This window comes from Typopeltis vanoorti, chromosome 3 (assembly GCF_054136105.1).
Source record: "Typopeltis vanoorti isolate ZY-2024b chromosome 3, IOZ_Tvanoo_1.0, whole genome shotgun sequence".
Classification (NCBI taxonomy): domain Eukaryota; kingdom Metazoa; phylum Arthropoda; class Arachnida; order Uropygi; family Thelyphonidae; genus Typopeltis; species Typopeltis vanoorti.
In genome coordinates this window covers 34,011,509-34,032,167 of record NC_143551.1, presented here as the reverse complement: position 1 = coordinate 34,032,167, position 20,659 = coordinate 34,011,509, and the positions used below count along the sequence as shown (strand labels likewise).

Here is a 20,659-nt window from a genome sequence, read left to right as displayed (position 1 = left end):
CATTCGGAATCAACTTGAATTGGCTGCTATTCTAGTATAATGGCAACCTTTCATTGCTGTTTTTATTCTTTTTAGGCGGTATGCAACTAGAATGAGTAGAAACTAAAACGAAGTAATTTATTTATAGCTTCATTAAAATTTTCATGCTCATTCGTGTTGTTGGCTTTCCTCAAAAATTTCCAAAAATGTATTCCAAAAATAAACAAAAGATATAAAACGATTATATTCTTCTATACTTATAGAAGAATATATTTTATGCAGTGTTTGGTACCAAATGAGAATCACTTTTCTAATCGAGCAATAAATCTTATGCTGGAATAACAAGAATGTATTCCAATGTGATCCTGTGATCTATGGACATATGCAGGTTTTATTTTAATGTTTTTTTTCTTCTTAATTTTATTTTAATTCATAAACGTCAAGTAAAATGATATGTTTAATTATACATCAATGTTAATATATAGTAATAAGATAGTGATAATTTATAATGGTTAAATATCTTTAGTATATTACGTCATTTATCTATAATGATTTTTATATATATTTTGTGAGTTCAACAAACTTCATCATTGGCCTGTAGAGTAAGATATTCAGCAGATAGTAGGAGAGGAAATAAAGATAGAGTGCATAGTGGTAGAGTAGGTTAAAGAAGCCTCAGTTGACCTGTTTTAGCTGTTTGCCCCCCAGGGGCGTTTCTAAAACGGTCGTTGATTTTTCACTTTAGAAAAAGGAAAAATCCTGAAAAGGAAAACATGTAACAAACAGAAAGTGTAACATAAGTTAGCCAAAGGAATGGAAAACTAAATTTAGAGGTGGAGGAAGGATCTGGCCCGAGTGATGCAGCTCACAAGGAACTGCACCGCCTTGCTGTAAGCCTTCGCCGCTCGGGTTCTCAGGTCCTTCCCCCACCTGTGAGAGCTAAAAACCAGTGAAGCTGAGTACAGAAAACCCACAAAGTGGTTACTGTGTCTTTCTTTTGTTGTGGGCTGTTAATATTCCCTTGGCCACTTCACTTCCCTTGACCATGTCCAGTTTGCAGAGAGCTATAAAAAACGCCGAAACTGCCTCCTCATCTAAATCCATAGCAACCTCTACTTGATCAGGGCTGATTTTGCTGATGTCATCCACGAAAAGGTCACCCCATTTTGCACTGACAACATCAGGTCCATGCTTCCCTGTAAGGAGGAGTTCAGGTTCTCCTAATTTTGCCATCGCTTCTTTGATTTTATCCGCCACCCCAGGGATACCTCTAATAAGATGGTTTAGAGTCTCCCCTGCTTTTGCATGAGGAACTTCTGGGTGGGCGGTCTCAGATACTTTAGCTGTTTTTGGTGTTATCAACTCTTCTTCTTGTGGGCTTAATGGCCGCTTGGAAGTGTTGGTATCTGCCTCCATCTTTTCTTCTTCCTTGGCTATATCTATATCAGTATTTGTAGCTTCTCTTTCTTCTACTGAAGTTATATCGACTGTTTCTTCTGTGTGGTTTTTACTGCTCGTTTCTGTTGTGGAAAATTTTTTTCCCTTACGGTTTTTCTTGGTTGTCTTAGAGGTGGAGGGATGGCTTTCTGTAGCATCAGGAGTGGCCTTTAAAGGTGGAGAAGCTTCCTGTGCTGTGCTATTTCCATTGCTTGGTGCAGTTGCAGGTGTGATTGCACCTCCCATCCTCTCTGCCAGGGTTCTTGATGGGCATGCGTCCACTTTGTGGTCAATGACCCCGCATTTCAGGCAAGCTACCTCACATTTTTCTTGATTGTGGCCTGCTTGGAGGCAGTTTTTGCACTTAACTCTAGGACAGTCTGCCCCAAGGTGAGTGAAGGCACCACATCGGAAAGACTGTTTTTTTAGGCCAGGGTAGTTAATCATTACTCTGGCGGATCCGATAGCAACAAAGTTGGGAACAGGCGTTTTCATCTCGAGGGAGATAATGACCTCGCCCGACTTCCATTGAGGGTTGTCTGCATCGTTCAGGACTTGTATGTTGCGTACAACGCCCCATTTTCTGAACACTTCACGGATGACTTTTTCGTCACTTTGTATATACTCCAAGGAGAATCTGGGGATTTTAAGCATTTTGATAATGCTCCCCACCATAAATGGAACAATTTCCTTTCCATTACATTGAAAGCCTTCAAGTAATTTGTCTCTAGTCTCAGCACTCCTAACTACAACTTGGTATCTGCCATCACCAAAGGGAGTGAATCTGAAAATCTGGTCCGCACCGACGCTGTCAATGAGGGCCTTGGCCAAAAGTCGGGGTCTCAGATCGGAGTCAGTCTTGATGCCGAGAGTCCGCGTGCGCGGCAAAATATTGGCCATAGCTGGCAAGGGGGGCCTAACTACTCCCACCACCAAGTGTTTATTATTGCCCCGGTCCGAGGTTTAGGAAGATCTGTAAATTTCCGATTGAATATCGTGAACCCCGATGGGATTCGTACCGATATTAACGGTTAAGAACAGATCGGTCGAGTACCGATTACTTTAAGAGTGTACACGGTGTTACCCATCATCATTTCTGTTGCGGGTTAAAAAACCCGACTTTGGAAGGGTAAACTTCTAAACTATTAATTTGCCTTACTCTGCTTTAGAGGGAAGGAGAAACCTTCCCTCTAGGTTGCAGTGAACCAGCTATTTGTTCCTAGCAATGGTTATCTAGTAATTGCCTCGGTAATTTACTTCATTGGCATAAGTTAACTTTAATTTTACGAGTAAGTATGGGCTTGACTGAAAATGGCCAAACCACATTAGCAGGGTGTTTCTTCCTAAGGGGGGGGGCGGAGCTAAGTTCTTCCACCTGTTGCATTTGTGACGCCATAAGTTTTCCCACTAGCTCTTCATGGTCTAGGTTGGCTAGTACATTAATTGCCTTGAGGATCTCTGCTGCGCCTGCATTGGTAAGTTAAGGAATTATTTTTAATTTATTTTTTGTTATTTTTTTAATGTTTGGGAAAGTTGTTTCTCCCCATCTGAAGCCAAGGGTCTCCGTGTCTTTAGTGCAAATATAGGGTGATCCTCTGATATCAACAACATTCTTAATCTCGCCGAAGCGGTTTACTGTTAAAGGAAAAGCCATGTCCTCCTGAGCGTCTTCCTCTTCTGAATCCTCAGAGGTCGTGCACTCATCCTGTTTGGTTTTCTTTCCTAACCCTTCTTTTATGCTTCCTGGTCTTTTGGTTGTTTTCTTTGGGGTTTCTTCAGTTGTATCTTCGGAGATCATTTCGCCTCCACTTTGGGTATCTTCGTTATCCGACAACCACTTAAACGATGATTGGTTCGGGGTATTTTCCGATGTTACTGTTTGGGAATTATCAGTTGCTTTTCTCTGTTCTGATGGTTGTGAAGTTTCCTGGATAGAGTTTGTATGTTCTGTAGGTAGTTCTTTGTTGGGGAGAGGAGGGAACTCCTCCGACGATAATGTCGGGCTGCCTTTCCCACATTGATACCTAATGTGGTCCTTCTCCCCGCACTGGCTGCAAGGCGCTGTGCATGATGGTTGGGAATGGCCAATGGTGCCACAATTCCCACATTTATTCTTAGGATAGTCTTTCGCTGTGTGACCGCTGAGGCGGCAACGACTGCAGAGTCTAGTCATGCCCGAGTAGCTGGCCATGACACTCTATCCTTGTATGATTATGAAGTTGGGGATTGTTTTCGTCATTTTTATCTTTACGTAAATCTTGTCTCCAAGTTCGATGTTTGGATATTTTTCTAAATGTGACCTGTGCACTGCTTCGACGGTCCCGTACTGCTGAAAAACGGCTTTAAGGGTCTCGTCGGAGATCTCTGCAGGGAGCCTCTTTAAGTACACGTACTTCACATTGTCATTCTTTAGGGAGGTTGGATGAAAAAGTTCTCCATCCAGGTTAATGCCTTTTTCTATTAATTTGTCTTTGGTGACATGATATTTGAGGGTTACCTCATATAGTCCTTTATAGAAGTCCCAGCAGTTGGTGTTGCGGATGTGCTCGACTCCGACTACACTAATCAGCGCCTCTGCAAGGGCTGCTGGGTCAACACTCTTCTTTAGGGTGAACCGTACGGTCAAGTCCCTCGTCATTCTTGCTGACGTCATTGGAGGAGGGAGGGCCTAACCCTAATCCCACCGCCAAGTGTTTTAACTTTGTCCCGGTCTGGGGTTTGCATTCACCGTCGCTCGACGCTTAGAGTTCCGGTAACCCTACGGGCCACGTGTAGAAAATAAGCGTCGCTCAACGGCTACTCTGATTGACTCTTTCACTGGAGCGCTCTGTTTACGTTCTTTGCTCTTTGATCTCAGCCAAAAGGCAGAGAAGCGATCTAGAAGATATGATTTTTAAATATCCATTACAATGCACATTATTTCATCTTTATATTATTTATATTATTAGTACAAAGCGGCAAATTCACTCTATTATACCATTCTGTATCTTGATTGTCTTCTGGATTGAATTGCTATAATTTCTTCAAAACGTACTGCAGCGAAACAGAGGAGCGCTTGATTTCACAAAAAAGGGTGTAATCAGTTTTAATCCGTGAAATGTTAATATTTCAAACAAACTTATTACAAAATCTCATGTATAGAAATAATATTAAAAAATAAACGCAATAGAAAATAAAATAAAACTGATTATTAATAATAATATAATGATTCCTTGAAATATTCATAGATGGCGCCACATGGTACAACTAAGTTAACGATATTATTACGATACTGTTATACTTCATTAGTTTATGTTATGCTATTTTGTTATTATTTTAAATTTCATACATATATATTTCTTTAAAGGATAGTTTCTTTCAAGAATATATATGTATTTTCTTCTACAATTGTGTAAAGAAAAATATACATTATATTATAATTATTTTCATTGACACACCATAATATAGGTTTCATAAGCTAAATAGATTAGATCAAGTAAGTGAAGTGACTTTAAGATCATACTTCACAGGATCATTTCTGTAGTGTGGTTAGCGAGTTCGGACTCTGAAACTCGCAGCAAACTCAACCACGATGAGGAGCTGTGGGGTTTCTTCCTGAGCGCGACGAGGGCTTGGGTTGCTACTTTTTCGGTGGCGATCTTAGCCGTGGATGACCGTTCTGCTACCTCTTTTTAGAGGAAGTGGAGGGAGGAAACTCGTTCTGAGTGGTTTTTTTTTAATTAAAAAAAATTAGTTATTTGCGAATGGAACGCGTTCCAAATGTATGTAACCTTTTGCATTTTGTATAAACTACATTTATATTATTATATTATTTTTTTAAAATAGCGAGAATTATTTGTTGTTTCCATTATTAGCATGTAATTAACACTTTTTGTTAATATTAGTGTTTAATATTTTCATCATATCCAAACACTAATATTAACAAAATTTATTTATAAAATGAATATATAGTTGTTTAATAATAATGGATATTGTCTGCGCACTGATATTACCATACTTGTCAAGGATTTAGGCCTAGAGTGGCCTGTTTCGGCCTTAGAAGTGATCGTCGATTCTCTTAAGATGACGTCCTGTTCCCCCCACCCGCCCTAATAGTTTGTCATTTAAAGCTTGTTTTGGTAATCTTTCTGTTTTCATTCTTTTTTATGTTTATATTTTTTAATTGTTATTGTGCAGATTTCACTTCCATACAATAGGACGCGTAGATACCCTTCCATATCACGGAATATTACCATCATACAAATTACGGAAAGTAGTAGTAGTGATCATGGGCTTCTGCAGAAAATTTTCCAGGATGGGAAAGCTTGGAGACAAATAATTACATCAATAAATTTTTATTTAATTATTTTTTTTTTCACAACTAGATTCTTGGGGTGGGGAGTGCTCCGTTTGTCCCCTCTCTGGACGCCCATGGTATGGACTTAAAACTTTACGCATGCATGCCATAACTGATCGCATTTCATTAATTTCGTATTGTTAAAACCATTCAAAGAAATTTTGAGATGACGATTATCCTTGCTCTCAAGTCAGTGGTATAAATTTATTGACCTTTGAGTAAATTTATAAAATTTGTTCTAGGTATTTTTTTCCCCACATGTTTTTGCGTTTAATCGATTTAAATCTTTTATATTCACTAAAGTAATCTGAATTGATTTGCCGATTTGGTTTATTTTAAATATTTTGATAGTTTAGTATTTAATTTGTGTTTTAAGAGTAGATGAAATTATCCTCGTCAAAATCCATTGACCTTTAAAACAGGATACTTCAAATATGAGGGCAGTACTCAAAGCCACACACTGCATATAATGTGCTATATTAACCACACGATATTTAGTAGCATGTTCTGACTGAATGTAGTGTATAACTAGAAGTAAGTTTAGTGACCTCATAGCTGGGGTCAGTGGCACACCCAGGGGGAGGGCCAAGAGGCCCTGGCCCTCTCCAAAAGAAAAAGAAATATACTCGAAAAATTTCCAAAAATCTTTTCCTAATTAAAATTCATTTTTATATTTACGTTGTCGTGTTTTCTATTTCTATACTACTTATGAATTAGCGGTCACATAAAGTGGGAATACCCTATAGCTCTCGGAATCACGGCCACTGTGAACGCAAGGCGAACGAAGTAGTGCTCTGGCTGCCCGAGCCAGGTATCATGTATTGCTGATCACTGCAGATAATCAGTCATAGGTCGTATTCAATGTGTAGTGTGTATTCTCAAATAGTCTACTCAACTCCCCCTCCCTCCAAGATTAAATCCTGAGTACGCCACTGGCTGGGGTTGCCAACTATACTTCTGGGGTGGAGATATCGGCATTAAAACATTTTCTTAGGGCCTGTTTAAATTTTTCCGAGCCTGCAAATTTGTCTGTATCTTTACAAGAAATGTTGGATGTACTTTATTCAAGTTATTGCACGTTTAAAATCATATCATGCTTATTCTGTTCACCCAAACTTTGTGAAGTGATGCGAATTCATTAGTTCTGTTTTAGCATTTGAGTTGCATTCCTCACCTTCTGTTGTAATTTTGCTTTATTACTACTACTAAAACTTGTTTTAGTAGTAGTAATTTATATTTATATATATAAAAGTTTATTTATATTTACACATTATATATATTAATATATTATATGATTTATCTTTTAGAACATCTGTTATGCTAATATTTATTTTTTGTGTGTAGAGATTTTTGCATATGTTTGTATACATAAACTGTATGCCATAGGTTCTTTGACATGCAAAGGCAATGAAAATTTTTTTCTTTATTCAGATATCCATTTCAGTCTCGTAAGAACTATCCTCCTCTTGCAAGTGCAGAGACACTCTCACCATCTTTATTGTCATCCCATATGAGTGTGGACAGTGCTATCTGATATCATTTGCAATATGTGTGGTATTTGTTTCTTGAAGCTTATGTCAGTGAATAATTCTGTATGTATATTTATTGTAATGATTTATGCAGGGAATAAGATCATGTTTGATATTTCATTTTTTTTTTATCTGCTTTATTTTTTTTTTAAATTTTAATATTCTGATCTGAAGAAGTAAATAGCCACGATCTTAATTCAAAAGAAGAATACTTTCTTTATACTTCTAGATTAGGTCCAATAAATGACTACATCATTACTTGTGGAAGCCATATCATTTTGGTCATGAAAAAATAAAAGAGATTGATCTGCTTACAGCATTCAAGCTACACAATTACTGGGAGGTAATTCAATAAATGTATAATGACAAAGTAACAAGACAAATCTTATTAATGAACAAGTCGCAGAACTGGAAGAAACTGGTGTGTTTATACTTGTGGGTGTTAACCTATATATATGTATCATAAATTAAAGGGACCGATTTTATTAATGAGCAGGTCACAAACAATAGCAACCATGCAGTTATATTCCCATATATTTTAATTCCACTGTAGTCAAGTTCTTGATAATGCTAGCATTGATGTGCTGCTTCTACTGAAGTAGATATGTTATAGAAATGAGTTACAAATATCAGTAAAGAATATCAATGTTAGCAAAGTTCTGAAATGACTAGAATGTGCTAAACCGTACTTTATGAAGATCACACAATGTTCAGGCCTTGTATTTTAAATGAGTAACATTTTTCTCGTTTATACTGATGACTGGATGTCTAAAAACATCACAATGCAATTAAAATTTGAGGACAGATGTTTAATATGAAATAACAAACATTTACATGTTAAAATGACAATTGAAGAACTACATATTAACAGAAAAAAAATCCATAAGATTAACTTTAAATAATTTATTTTTAAATGAACTCCATCCATGAAAGGTTGAAAAATATTAGTATAGCAAGTGGATCCATGATTAAATCACTGGGTTAGACAATACATAGGTCTTTTAATATCACTTTAGAATTCCAGGCAAGACAGTGGGTTTTATTACTCAGCATGATGCTTCCTGGAGCATCAACTAATAAGGAAAATAATTTCTTCTTAATATCTTCCACTTCTATAGAGATCTTCCTCATAAATTCCAAGCCCTGATAAAGATTCTTCATGTCCTGAATGGGATTCAAACTGAAGGGCAACATCGATACTGAGTGAGCTACAGAGACTTGTTTACACTCTATTATAATAATATCAATAAAAAACATGTTGCTGAAGACTTTTTTTTTCTGATTCATGTGTAGAGTATGGAACAGATATTAATGATGCAGATTCTTCATTGTAAAAGAGTGACTTGAAAAAACACATGTATGAAACAGCCTGCAGATCTGTGATCTAAGTCACAGATCTGCAGTCTACAAAGCTGAAATTTTGCATAGAGGAGTGCACAAATCAGTGCACAAATAGCTGAAAAATTTTGAAAAAGGAAACTTGAGTATAGGTACACAAAAAAACAAAAATAAAACATTGGGAGCTTGAGGCAATGTGGGGCAAAGGTGGCTCAAGTTCCTAATTGCATCATTTGGCATCTCTTAGTTTATATTTCTATCCATCTTTAAAAGTGTACATATATTTATGATTTTTTAAAGTAGTTTGTAAAGTATTATATCAAGTATATATATGCACACACACTGTTAAGTGACTGACTTAGGTCACAGATCAAATGTTTATATTCATTTCCCAGTGGGAATCAAAGAGCTGAAATTTGGCAGAGGTGGCTTTTTATACAAGCAGATAGAGAAAAATAGGAAATTTTTAGTAATATTTAAGTCAAAAATTTTTTGAATTAAATTTGGAGCCTCAGCTTATCTTTACCACATAAGTTGAGGTCAACAACTTGTAAGAAGAAGGAAAAAAAAACTATCCTCTAGAAAGGGAAAATATTGACTGTGATCTCTGAACTAGTTTGGGTTTAACATGGAATACTTCTGCTGAGGTTTTCCTATAATGGAATACAAATATAGACATAGACACAAGATTATGTAAAACAATGGCATACAAAACTCAGTTACTTTGAACCATGGGTGATAATACTACACAAATTTTGTCTTTTGTATGGAACTGAAATTAAACCTAACTATTACATATTGTGTCTCGATTATAAATATCATACTACCAATTACCTACCATTTTGCCAATAAATTGCATGAACATTGTACTAAAATTATTCATAGTATATGAATTTTAGTACAATGCATATACTGTGAATAATTATTTCCAATGCTTCACATTAAAACTGGGCTTGATGCAAAATTTTCTTCTCTAAATAAGAACAATGAAACATTTATTATTAGGTGCCTGTGTATCCTTGTGGAAACAGCATTTGCATTCAGGACGCCTGAAGAAAGGGTATTATACGTTCCAATCTAGATGCCAACTAGAGAAATCTTTTCTAAGCTTTTCTTCAACCATTTCCCACACATATCTGGCATGAGCAAGAAGGGGTTTTCCTCCCAGAAAAGGTTTTTTTTTTTTTTTTTTTGACACCTCTCTAAAAAATCAACCATAAAACTCACTATTACAGACAACAATAATATGGATGTTAGGGCCACAAGAAAGGTGATAGTTGTCTACCATATTCTCTCTCTCTCCTGAAAAGCTTTAATTCATTCATTAATTGGAACTAAAGGAGCTCCGCCTATTCCTGGAGAACAAAAAGCATTACAGGATTTATTTATTTTTGAAATATTTATCAGAGGATTAAATTTTGAAGGATGAATGAAGCCAAAGACAAAAAAAAAAAAAAAAAAAAAAAGATGGCAATTTTGACAACAAACTAAATAAAGTAGAAAAATCAGCATAATTGGCTCAAAAATTTAATCAAATAAATATCATGCAAGTTTTTCTACTTCATTAGTTAGCTTCAACTTCTTGGTAATATCAAGTGTATTATACTATTTTGAATTAGATATCAAGTTCAGTATTTTACAAAACCATAAGTTGTAATGTCATTAAAGGTGGTTTACTTTACTCGCATCTTACTGACCATAACCAAGTTGGTTGGATGTGGTAAGTAAGCAAAGAATGTGGTGAAAGAGTTACATTAGGGCATATTGCCACCAGAGAAATGCAATACCCAGGAAAAACATCACTGCAAAAAAATTTCTTCAATTGTCTTTTAAATCTAGTTTAAGTTGTAACAATTTTATTTTAGTTTTTATGAAAACATTATCTGCATAAAAGGATTTTATTCTGTTTTTCTTAAAAACTAGCAAGCAATTTCAGAAATTCAATCACATTTGATTTCAGCAGTTACTTTATTTCCTCTGTAAACACAACTAGTGATGCAGGTTTTATTACATTGATTGTGCCTGCCCATGTTTTTTTATCTATGTTGGGAATAACATTTTTTTTTGGGGGGGGAGGGGAGGCAGATCTTTATTATTATTATTACGGGTATCTCCATGGAGTCAGTAGACTCTTTGCGGGAGACCCGAACTATCAAAACAATCATATCTGTTCTTGAATTCATTTACGGACGAAGAACTCACAACTGAGTCAGGCAATGCAGTCCATTCATTCATCACCCTCCAGGCAAAAAACCTCGTTCTCACACCCTTGTTAACCACACTCTTCTTTAATTTCCAGGGATGACCTCTTGTTCTTTCATCACTATCACACAGCTGAAACATTTCCCCTGCATCAATCCTATAAAAACCTTTCAGTAATTTAAATGTTTCTATCATATTTCCTCTTCTCCGCCTATCAACCAACCTCTGCAATCCACAAGCTCTCAATCTATCAATGTAGGGAGAATTTTTTACATCACTCACCAACTTAGTCACTCTCCTCTGAACCCTTTCTGCAACCTTCTCATCTCCAAGGAATCCAGGTGACCAGACCTGAGCACAGCCAAATGTGGAAGTATCAACACTTTATAAAGGAAAATAGTAACCTCTTTATCTCTGGATGTCAGTGTGTTCCTCAACAACCAAGTAATCCTATGTGCAATCTTGGACACCTTAGCAATGTGTCCCCTGAACTTCATTTCCCTATCTACCAACACCCCTAAGTCCCTAGCCTCATCAATCTTTTGGAGTACCGTTCCATCAATGTAGTACACAGCTGGTAATCTTTTAATCCCCTAATGCATAACTTTACACTTTTCCACATTGAACTGACATCCATTTCCTTTGCCCATTTTACCAGCTTATAGAAGACTATTGATAAACATTTTATGACATATTTCAGTATAAGTCATACACCTGAACTTTATAAGTTAATTATTAATATAGTAAATGAATGTAGCCTGCTTTATGTTTCGGTGTAATTTACATTGATTTTTCCGAAGTAATATTTCACAATTTCAATTTATATTATATTATTGTATTTTTTGCGAGAAATAAGATAAGATTAAATTTTATTGGCATTAAAGTTAACAAGATTATCAGATCTCGACTTGAAGAATGGTTTAGAAATGTATTTAATGGTATAGCAGTAATATTCTCTATATCATATAGTCAAATGAAGAAGAGCATAAAATGAAGTTAGGTGAAAGAACAAAATCATCTAGTACTCTTAACCTTACTTGCAAAGTCTGAGAATATAGATCAGTCCGTCATCACCTGTAATAAGCAACTAGAAAAATGGCAGCTCATAGAAAACCTCATGAGAAATTACTTAAGAGGGATTGATGCTATATCTGAATAAATGCCCATGAAAGTGGACATACTTTTTCATATTTATCCAAAGGCAGGTGACATGGTTACCTGTGGATCAACAATGGAGGAAACCATGCTGGTTTTATTAGCTGAAAAGTTTCCACATCATCAGTTCTCTACTCAAACTCTAGGCCCAGGAATAGTTTGCCATGGATTTTGTTCAGAAGAACATCATAGACCACAATAACATAAGTCTATAGACTTTGATCCAGACTGTCAAGTTTATGGTAGACAGGTTTGTTATAATGGTGCTTGCTACAGTAAAAGAATGTGGGGCAAAACCTCAGTGTTTACTATTAATGAATTTTTCATGACTAGAAGAAAGGATTGATGCGACAAAGTGAATGGTTGTAATTTTGGGCAAAGCAATTAAAAATAGAGGACTTTCTTTTATGTCTATTAATTGCAAGTTGCCCAATTGACTAGTTAGCTGGGATAAAAAAAACATGAGTGTCTGGGAGGAATCCCCTACCACCTCTCATTCCTGGAAACATGCTGCTTATTCTATTACTTTATCCATTACCATATTTAAATTGTAATTTTTCACTAAAAATTGTATTAAAAAGTTTTGTTCTTTAGAAGAAAACTGTTGATATGAAACTAGTAATAAAATATTATTTATCATCATCAGACCTCCATAGCGTCCAACTCATCATACTGTGCCTTAAATACACTCACATTCTCTACAGTCACCATACTCTTAGGCAATGCATTGCAATCATTCACCACTCTCCAAGCAAAGAACCTGCTTCTCCTCCTTCCTTATACAGCTTCCAGGAATGACTTCTCTATACCATTCTATGAAAAACCTCTTCCATGTTTATCTGATAAAACCCTTTATTAACTGAGATGTCCTACCATATATACCATCCTATCTCCTGTCCTGTCAGGTGTCTTCTCCCTCCAGGAGATTGACTACCATGTGTCTCCACCATGTCCTATTCTGCGCCTCTCTGCTGCATTCCTCATATGAGAAATAGGTCCAGTCTTCTATATTTTTCATCCACTCCAGTCTTTGCCTTCCTCTTTCCCTCAACAGTTTCTTTGAGAAGTGTCCTTTGTAGGCAGTTATGTCTCAGAATATGTCCAAAATATCTGACTTTTCTCTTTTTAATTTCTTTCATCAGGCTCCTGTTGATGCCTGCCATCTCTAGTACCTCTTCATCTGTCTTTTTTTCTTTCCATGATATTCTCATAATTCTTCGCAGCATCCACATTTCAAAGACCTCCAGTTTTTTCACACTCAGATTGGAGAGTGTCCGTGTCTCTACTCCATATAATAATGTAGACCATATGTAGCATTTGGAGATTCTTAGTCTTGTTTTCAGATTTAATTCTTTAGATGTTAGTAGATTTTTCATACTGTTGAAAGTTGACCTTGCGATTTCAATCCTTTTTCTAATTTCATTTTCTGTCCTGCCATTCTCTGTGATCAAGTGTCCGAGGTATATGTATTTTTGCACCTGTTCTAATTTATTTCCTTTTATATCGATGCATATTTTTGGTATTTTCTTTTCTCTTGAAATTATCATGATTTTTGTCTTCTTAAAGTTGAAACTGAGGCCATACTGTTCGCTATACTTGAAGGTTTCATCTATAAGAGTTTTGAGGTCACATTTGTTTTCAGCTAGAAGAACCATGTCATCTGCATATCTTAGGTTAATAATATTTCTGCCCCCTACAGTGATTCCTTTGAGGTTACTAATTTTATTAAATATTTCTTCTGTGTATAGGTTAAAGAGAATCAGAGAAAAGACACAGCCTTGTCTCATAGCTTTCTGAACTGGGAATTCTTCTGAGGTCTCTCTATTTATTCTCAAAGATGCAGTCTGTTCCAAGTAAAGATTAGTTAATAGCCTAATGTCTTTTCCATCCATGCCTATTTTTGAAAGGATTTCAATTAATTGTTCATGTTGGACATTGTCGAATGCCTTTTTGTAATCTATGAAGCAGAGGTACACATCTTTTTGTTTTTCTAGATATCTTTCTATGATGGTTCTGACATTGAAAAAATCTTCTCTTGTACCTATATTTTCCTTGAAACCACTTTGTGTATCATTTATTTCTTTCAAGAATAAAATCCTACTACTACTCTGCAAATAGCATTTTCTCAACCTCTCTTCATATTTGACATTCCACCTTAGTCACCTCTGAACCCTTTCTAATATCTCTTCATCCTTTTGAAAACCAGATGACCAAATCTGTGCATAGTAGTCCATATGTGGCCGAATCAAAGCCTTATACAATGGAAGCATAATATTCTTACTTCTATAAGTCAGTGTTCACTGCATCACTGCCAGAATATTGTAAACATGACAATATTTCTTAAATTTTCAAACTCCCTTTCAGCAATAATGAAAAATAATTTAATGCAATGTAATGATTTTATATGTGGCAAAGAAATAGAGTTGGCTGAAGAATTGGATAAGTACCAAATCGATATAATAGGGGTGACAGAACAAAAACAACAACAAACAAACAAACAACAACAACAACAAAAAAAAAAACTGGTGAGATCTTTCTAAGCAATAAATACAAAATGTTATATTCAGGCAATAACAATTAGGAAAAGAAGGATTAGCTATAGTATTCAACACAAAATACGAGGCTAATCTTCTTGAATGGCAGGCAATATCAAGAAGAATGATGTGGACAAATATCAGAATGAGGAACTGGACAATGAGACTTATTTGTGCCTATCGTCCCACAGAAAGTTCTACTAAGGTAGAGTGGAGGAATTTTTTGAGGCTTTAGAGAAAGCAACTGATACAATAAAAAAAAAAGAAAAAAAAAAGGGAAAAGTTGGTCCTTGTTGGGGATCTAAATAGCAGAGTAGGAAATGATTATCAGACATACAAAAATATTTTGGGAAAATCTGGAGAAAAGAGCAAAGCTAATAATAATGGCAAATATCTGTTGGATTTCTGCTCAGGACATGGAATGAGCAGTTATTACTAACACAATGTTCCAACATGAAAGTGTGCATAAATTCACATGGAAAGAGGCAAGGAATAAGAAAAGTCTTGTTGACTATGTTATTGTTGATAGGGATATTTTCTCATGGAACAGGACACCAGAGTGTACAGAGGATTTGAAATTGGAAATGATCACCATTTAGTCTTGAGCAGGATAAAATTGAATTTCATATTGAAAAAGAAGAACGTAAGAAAGTTTTAAAATAAATAAAAGTTGAGCAGCTCTCAGATGTGAACTATAGAGTAAAATACACAAACATGATTGAAGAAAAAATGAAACAGTGTGAGAACAGGAACCAAACCTTGGAGATTCAGTAGCAAGCCCGGAAGAAAATAATTAAATTTTAATAATTAAAAAAATTAATTCAGCCAGAGAGGCATGTGGTGAGGTTGTCTGTAACGATAGAAAAATCAGAACTCCATGGTGGACATAGGAAGTTAAAGAGGCAGTAAAAAAAAGAAAAGAACTAAGTTCCTGGCAACAAGTGGCAAGATATTCTGGAGGTTGTTGTTGAAGCTCAGAAATGGAGGAAAGAGTGCTGTAAAAGGAATTAGAGATGATAAAGGTGACATGAAAACTGGAGAAAAATATATCCTTGATGTATGGAGCAATTATTTCGAAAAATTGCTAAATGAAACAAGAAGTAACACCACAGTGGTAAAAAATACTGAAAAGGGATGCAATCAGGAATACATATCCATACTTGAAGTAGAAAATGTCTGAAATGTGGAAAGGCAGCAGGAGTAGATGATATTCGACCAGAAATGGTCAAGTATAGTTCTGCATAGTTCAGAAGGCCTGGATAGAGGGACGAATTCCAGATGATTGGAGAAGAGCTCATAGTACCCATATACAAAAAGGGAAATAAAACTGAATGTGAGCATTACAGAGGTATTTCCCACCGAGTGTTCCTGGTAAGATTTATGCAAGTATACTTGAGATTGTAGAAGGGAAGCTTGGTGAAGAACAAGCTGGATTCAGGCCAAAGAGAGGCTGTCAAGATCAGATTTTCACTTTATGACAAATAGTTGAGAAATCGTGGGAATATAACAAAGATTTGTATTATTTAAGTTTTGTAGACCTGCAAAAGGCATACGACAAGGTGCCAAGAGAAAAGCTATTCAAAACACTACAGTTATATGGTGTCGATGGGGCATTATATCAAGCAGTACTTAAGTCTTTATTTGAGTTGTAAGTCAGCAGTTAGAATTGAAGGAAGTACAGGAAGATGGTTTGATATTAAATCTGGCATCAGACAAGGATGATCATTATCCCCTCTGTTATTATCTGTATGGATCACATTATGAAGGAAAGTGGTATTAAACCTGATATCAAAATTGGAGATGTTAATCTCAGTTCTTTACTTTATGTAGATGATGTTATACTTTTAAATAAATCCAGTCAAGTCTACAAGATTCCCTGACTAAACCAAATAACTGTTGTAATAAATTTGATATGAAAAATCAGTAATAATAAGACAAAGACAATGAAAATAGGCAGAAACATTGAAATGGAGAACCTACAGAACAAGTAAAACTTCAGGTTCTTAGGCACAATTTTTAGTGAAGATGGTAAATTAAATATAGAAATAGACAAGAGAATCAACAAAGCTGGTATGATGTGAAGTCAACTGAATAAATTTATATGGAATAAGAGAGAAATTAGTCAAAACACTAAATTAGCTGCATACAAGACACTGTTCTAACCAATTTTAACTTATAGATCTGAGAAATGGGTTAGAAATAAAACACTTGGCCAACGACTAGAGACCACACATATGAGAGTCATGAGAAAGATTAGGGGCATCAATGGCAATATCATATTAAAAATGAGGATATTAGGAAAGAACCTGACATTGTTTACATCCAGGAATGTGTTAGTTGAGCTAATCTCAGGTGGCATTGTCACTTAAATAGAATGGTAGATGAAAGATTAGCAAAACAAGTGTTCTCTGCCAGGTTGGCAGGAAAAAGACCCAGAGGAAGACCAAGATATAGGTGGACTGATATGGTAAAAAGTACCTTAGAAGATAGAAATATAAGATCTGATAATGTTGGAGTCTTGACAGATTGATATGGAGGAAAATTGTTGATAGGAAGTTAGTAATGATAAGTTCTTCATGTAGTACTATCATACTATCCTGTATACCCCTTGAGGGTACATGTCAGGAATTTGATGATGATTTTATAAATCAGGCTCATCAAAAACATGGCTCACACTGCTTGATAATTGCAATAATGTATACTATAAAGTTCACTAGAGTATTGGGCTATTTCTACGAGGCACTTATTTCACATTTTTACTTGTTAGACAGTATTAACAGAAGAACAGTCATCTAAATAACTCTCCCCCGATGATAGCACATTATTTTACTTATCAATATCATAGAAAAGATCCAAACAACTAGTGTGCAGCAGTTTTATACTGTGTACAAGGCATAATAAACAAAGCACTGGTACTTGGTAGCTAAGTTATTTTTATTTTACTGTATTATATTATATTTCATATGAACATTTTTCCCAATCCAGAAGTGAGTGACAGATTTTGGGCAGGTCTATGGAATACTCCCTATGAGAATAGATGAATGGTCTGCAGGATTCAAAAACTTGCTGAGAGAAGAAAAAGAGGAGACATTATCAAAGCACAACAAATATATTGAACAGATTTTATAGGATTGACATTGAAGACTTTTTTTTTTCAGTAAATGGCAGGAAGGGAAAGAACAAGGGGGTCACCCACAGAAATTGTGTAAGAGTGTGATTAGCAAGGATATTAGGACTAGATTTTTTGCTTGGAAGATGGTGAATGGGTTGCCAGAGATGGTTGTGAGTGCTTCATCAGTGAATAAGTTTAAGGAAAGGTATGATAAGTATTGTGCGAATAATGTATCTCTCCCAATGAGTTTTCTGATTCCATGGAGATACCTGTGCAATAATAATTTCTTGAGCAGGTATTTTGCATATATTTGATAAACGCATTTTAGAAAACAGTAACATGTAGCATACCTGTAATTTGTATTCAGCAATCTGATCATGCAATGATGAGAGTTGCATGGGTTTAATAATAATAATCATTATTATTATTATTATTATTATTGAGTGGGCATCTCCGTGGAGCCTCATTGTGGGAGGCCCAAACTATCCACACAATATCTATCATACTCTCCTTGAATCCATTAATAGACAAAGCATCTCAACTGACTGTGGCAACTCATTCCATTCGTTCACCACTCTCTAAGTGAAAAATCTGGTCCTCGCATCTCTACTAACCACTCTCTTACTCAACTTCCAAGAATGATCCCTTGTTCTGTCCCTTCTAGTCAAGTGCTGAATCATTTCCCCCTACATCAATCCTTTAAGTACCTTAAATGCTTCTATCATATCCTAACCACATCATATCATATCAACCAACTTTTGCAACCCACAAATCCTCAATCTATACTCATAGAGAGCATTCCACAGATTACTCACCATCTTGGTCACTCACTTCTGGATCTTCTCCATTATCCCATAATTCACCCCATATTTCTTTTAAAAAGGTCTCAGACAGAAGATGACATCTCCACTAATGTACGAAATCTTTATCAATTTGACAAGAAAATTATATGATATTAAATTATCATAATTAGAAGTCCTATAGTCACACATGGTTCATACTGCCTTAGATCCAGTCACCACCTCTGCACTTGCCACACTCTTCTCAGACAATGCATTCCAATCATCCACTTCTCTACATGCAAAAAACTCATCTCCCCCTCACACATACCCTCCTTAATATAGCTTCCAGGAAATGGCCTTTCTCTCCATTCTGTGAAATCTCCTCCACATTAATTAACTTGGTAATAACCTCTTACCAACTTATGTCTCAATCATATACTCCCCCCTCTTCCTACCCATTAGACCAGTTTTTCAAATTGCCGATCGTGATCAACATTTTTTTAAAAATGAAATGTAATAGAAAATATCATAGTGTACACCATGGATTCATAGCCAGGATTTCCCTTCAAGAGGGAACTTGCTGGGGATGCTGAGGATTGTATTCTCATAAGCTGAAGACATCTTTACTCATGACCTCACAATGACAGAATTAGAAACAGTAATTAGTCAAATTGAGCCTGACAAATCACCCAGAATTGATCTTATCTTTGGACATATGATTAAAAACATGGGAAAAATTGCCTTCTGAAGATATTTAACATCGCTTGGAATGCAGGTAAACTACCAAAAATCTGGAAAACATCAATCATTATACCCTTACTAAAACCTAACAAAAATCCTAGGGACTGTAAAAGCTACAGACCAATAGCTTTGACTAGCACTCTCTGTAAACTAAATAAAAGAATAATACATACCAGACTTATGAATTGGCTCTAGAAAATAACAAGATCAACTTCTACCAAACTGCATACAGTTCTCAACACAGTACAGAAGATCAATTATTTTATCTTTGCCAATCAGTCATAGATGGCTTTCAAGAAAAGCCACCAAAGAAGACAACAGCAATATTCTTGGATCTCACAGCTGCCTATGATCGCATCTGGAGACAAAAGTTAATAAAAATTGCATACGATACTCGAATAAGGGGGAATGCATTAATTTGGATTTCAGATTTCATGAAAGGAAGAAAAATGAAAGTAAAAGTTAATGGAATTTATTCCATTAACTTTTACTTTCATTTTTCTTCCTTTCATGAAATCTGAAAGTAAAAGTTAATGGAATTTATTCCAACATGCATCGAACTTGCAGTGGAGTCCCACAAAGGTTCTGTTTTAAGCCAACTCCTATTTCTCATCTATATGAAATATCCATTCTCACATAATAAATGAGACAAAAATAGCATGCTATGCAGATGATATAGCAATCTGGCATACAAGCAGTAATCCTCAACAATCTGAAAAAGTCCTAAATAATTCAATAAAAGGCTTAGAAGGATGGGCAAAGGAACTTAAATACAGATAAACCCAGAAAAAACAAAATTGAGCATTTCCACTAATAGAAAAAATAGACACAATTACAACCCTCAAATCAAAATATATAATACCAAAATAGAAAAAACAGTATCCAAAATACTTAGGCCTAACCCGAAACGCGTGGATAGGCTTATGTGTTCATCACACATGTTGAATTGGATTTAAACGGTATTGATGCGAACACAGATTGATAAGAAAATGACTATTTATTAACTTCATTTAAACCCTAGATACTGAACTGAGATTTACAACTCATATTACAAATATTATATAATAAAGCTCAACATCACCAAAAGGCTTTGTGGAACAAAGTGGGGTGCAAAATTACATTTACTGCACTCATACAACCACTCAATATGGAATATGCCTCATTAATCTGGCTCAGGATTCTACTAGATCAAAAGAAAAATTAGTTTTTGTTTTCACGATATATAGTGTCTTTGTGAGGGGAGGTGTTTATTATTATACAGAGTTGGGTCATTTTCATTCCACATGTCTCCAATTTACACTAAATTATGATTCTACTGTATTTAATAGTACAATAAAGCTACTTATTTTTCTTGCATTTATAGCATGTCTGTTGGGGAGGGGATATTTATTGCAATACTTGCATATCTTCTGAAATAAAATATTCCTATAAATAAAAATCAATCCTATGTTTTATGGTACACACACATCCATGATTATTTATTTTATCTTATTTTTATTTTATACATTAAATAA

At 35.4% G+C, this 20,659-nt stretch overlaps 1 protein-coding gene and 1 non-coding gene across 2 annotated transcripts in view; both read left to right on the top strand.

Moving 5' to 3' along the window:
* Positions 1–7,286, top strand: part of LOC150108030 (uncharacterized) — a 60,699-nt gene extending 53,413 nt beyond the window's left edge. Inside the window, exon 2 of the mRNA XM_090415846.1 lies at positions 7,184–7,286. Coding sequence (XP_090271972.1) covers positions 7,184–7,286 — 103 coding nt within the window. The remainder of the gene's footprint in view (positions 1–7,183) is intronic.
* Positions 4,909–5,125, top strand: LOC150108031 (small nucleolar RNA U3). Its single transcript, XR_016548159.1, has one exon. It is a non-coding gene; the product is annotated as a small nucleolar RNA U3 (small nucleolar RNA).
* Positions 7,287–20,659: the final 13,373 nt, after the last annotated feature.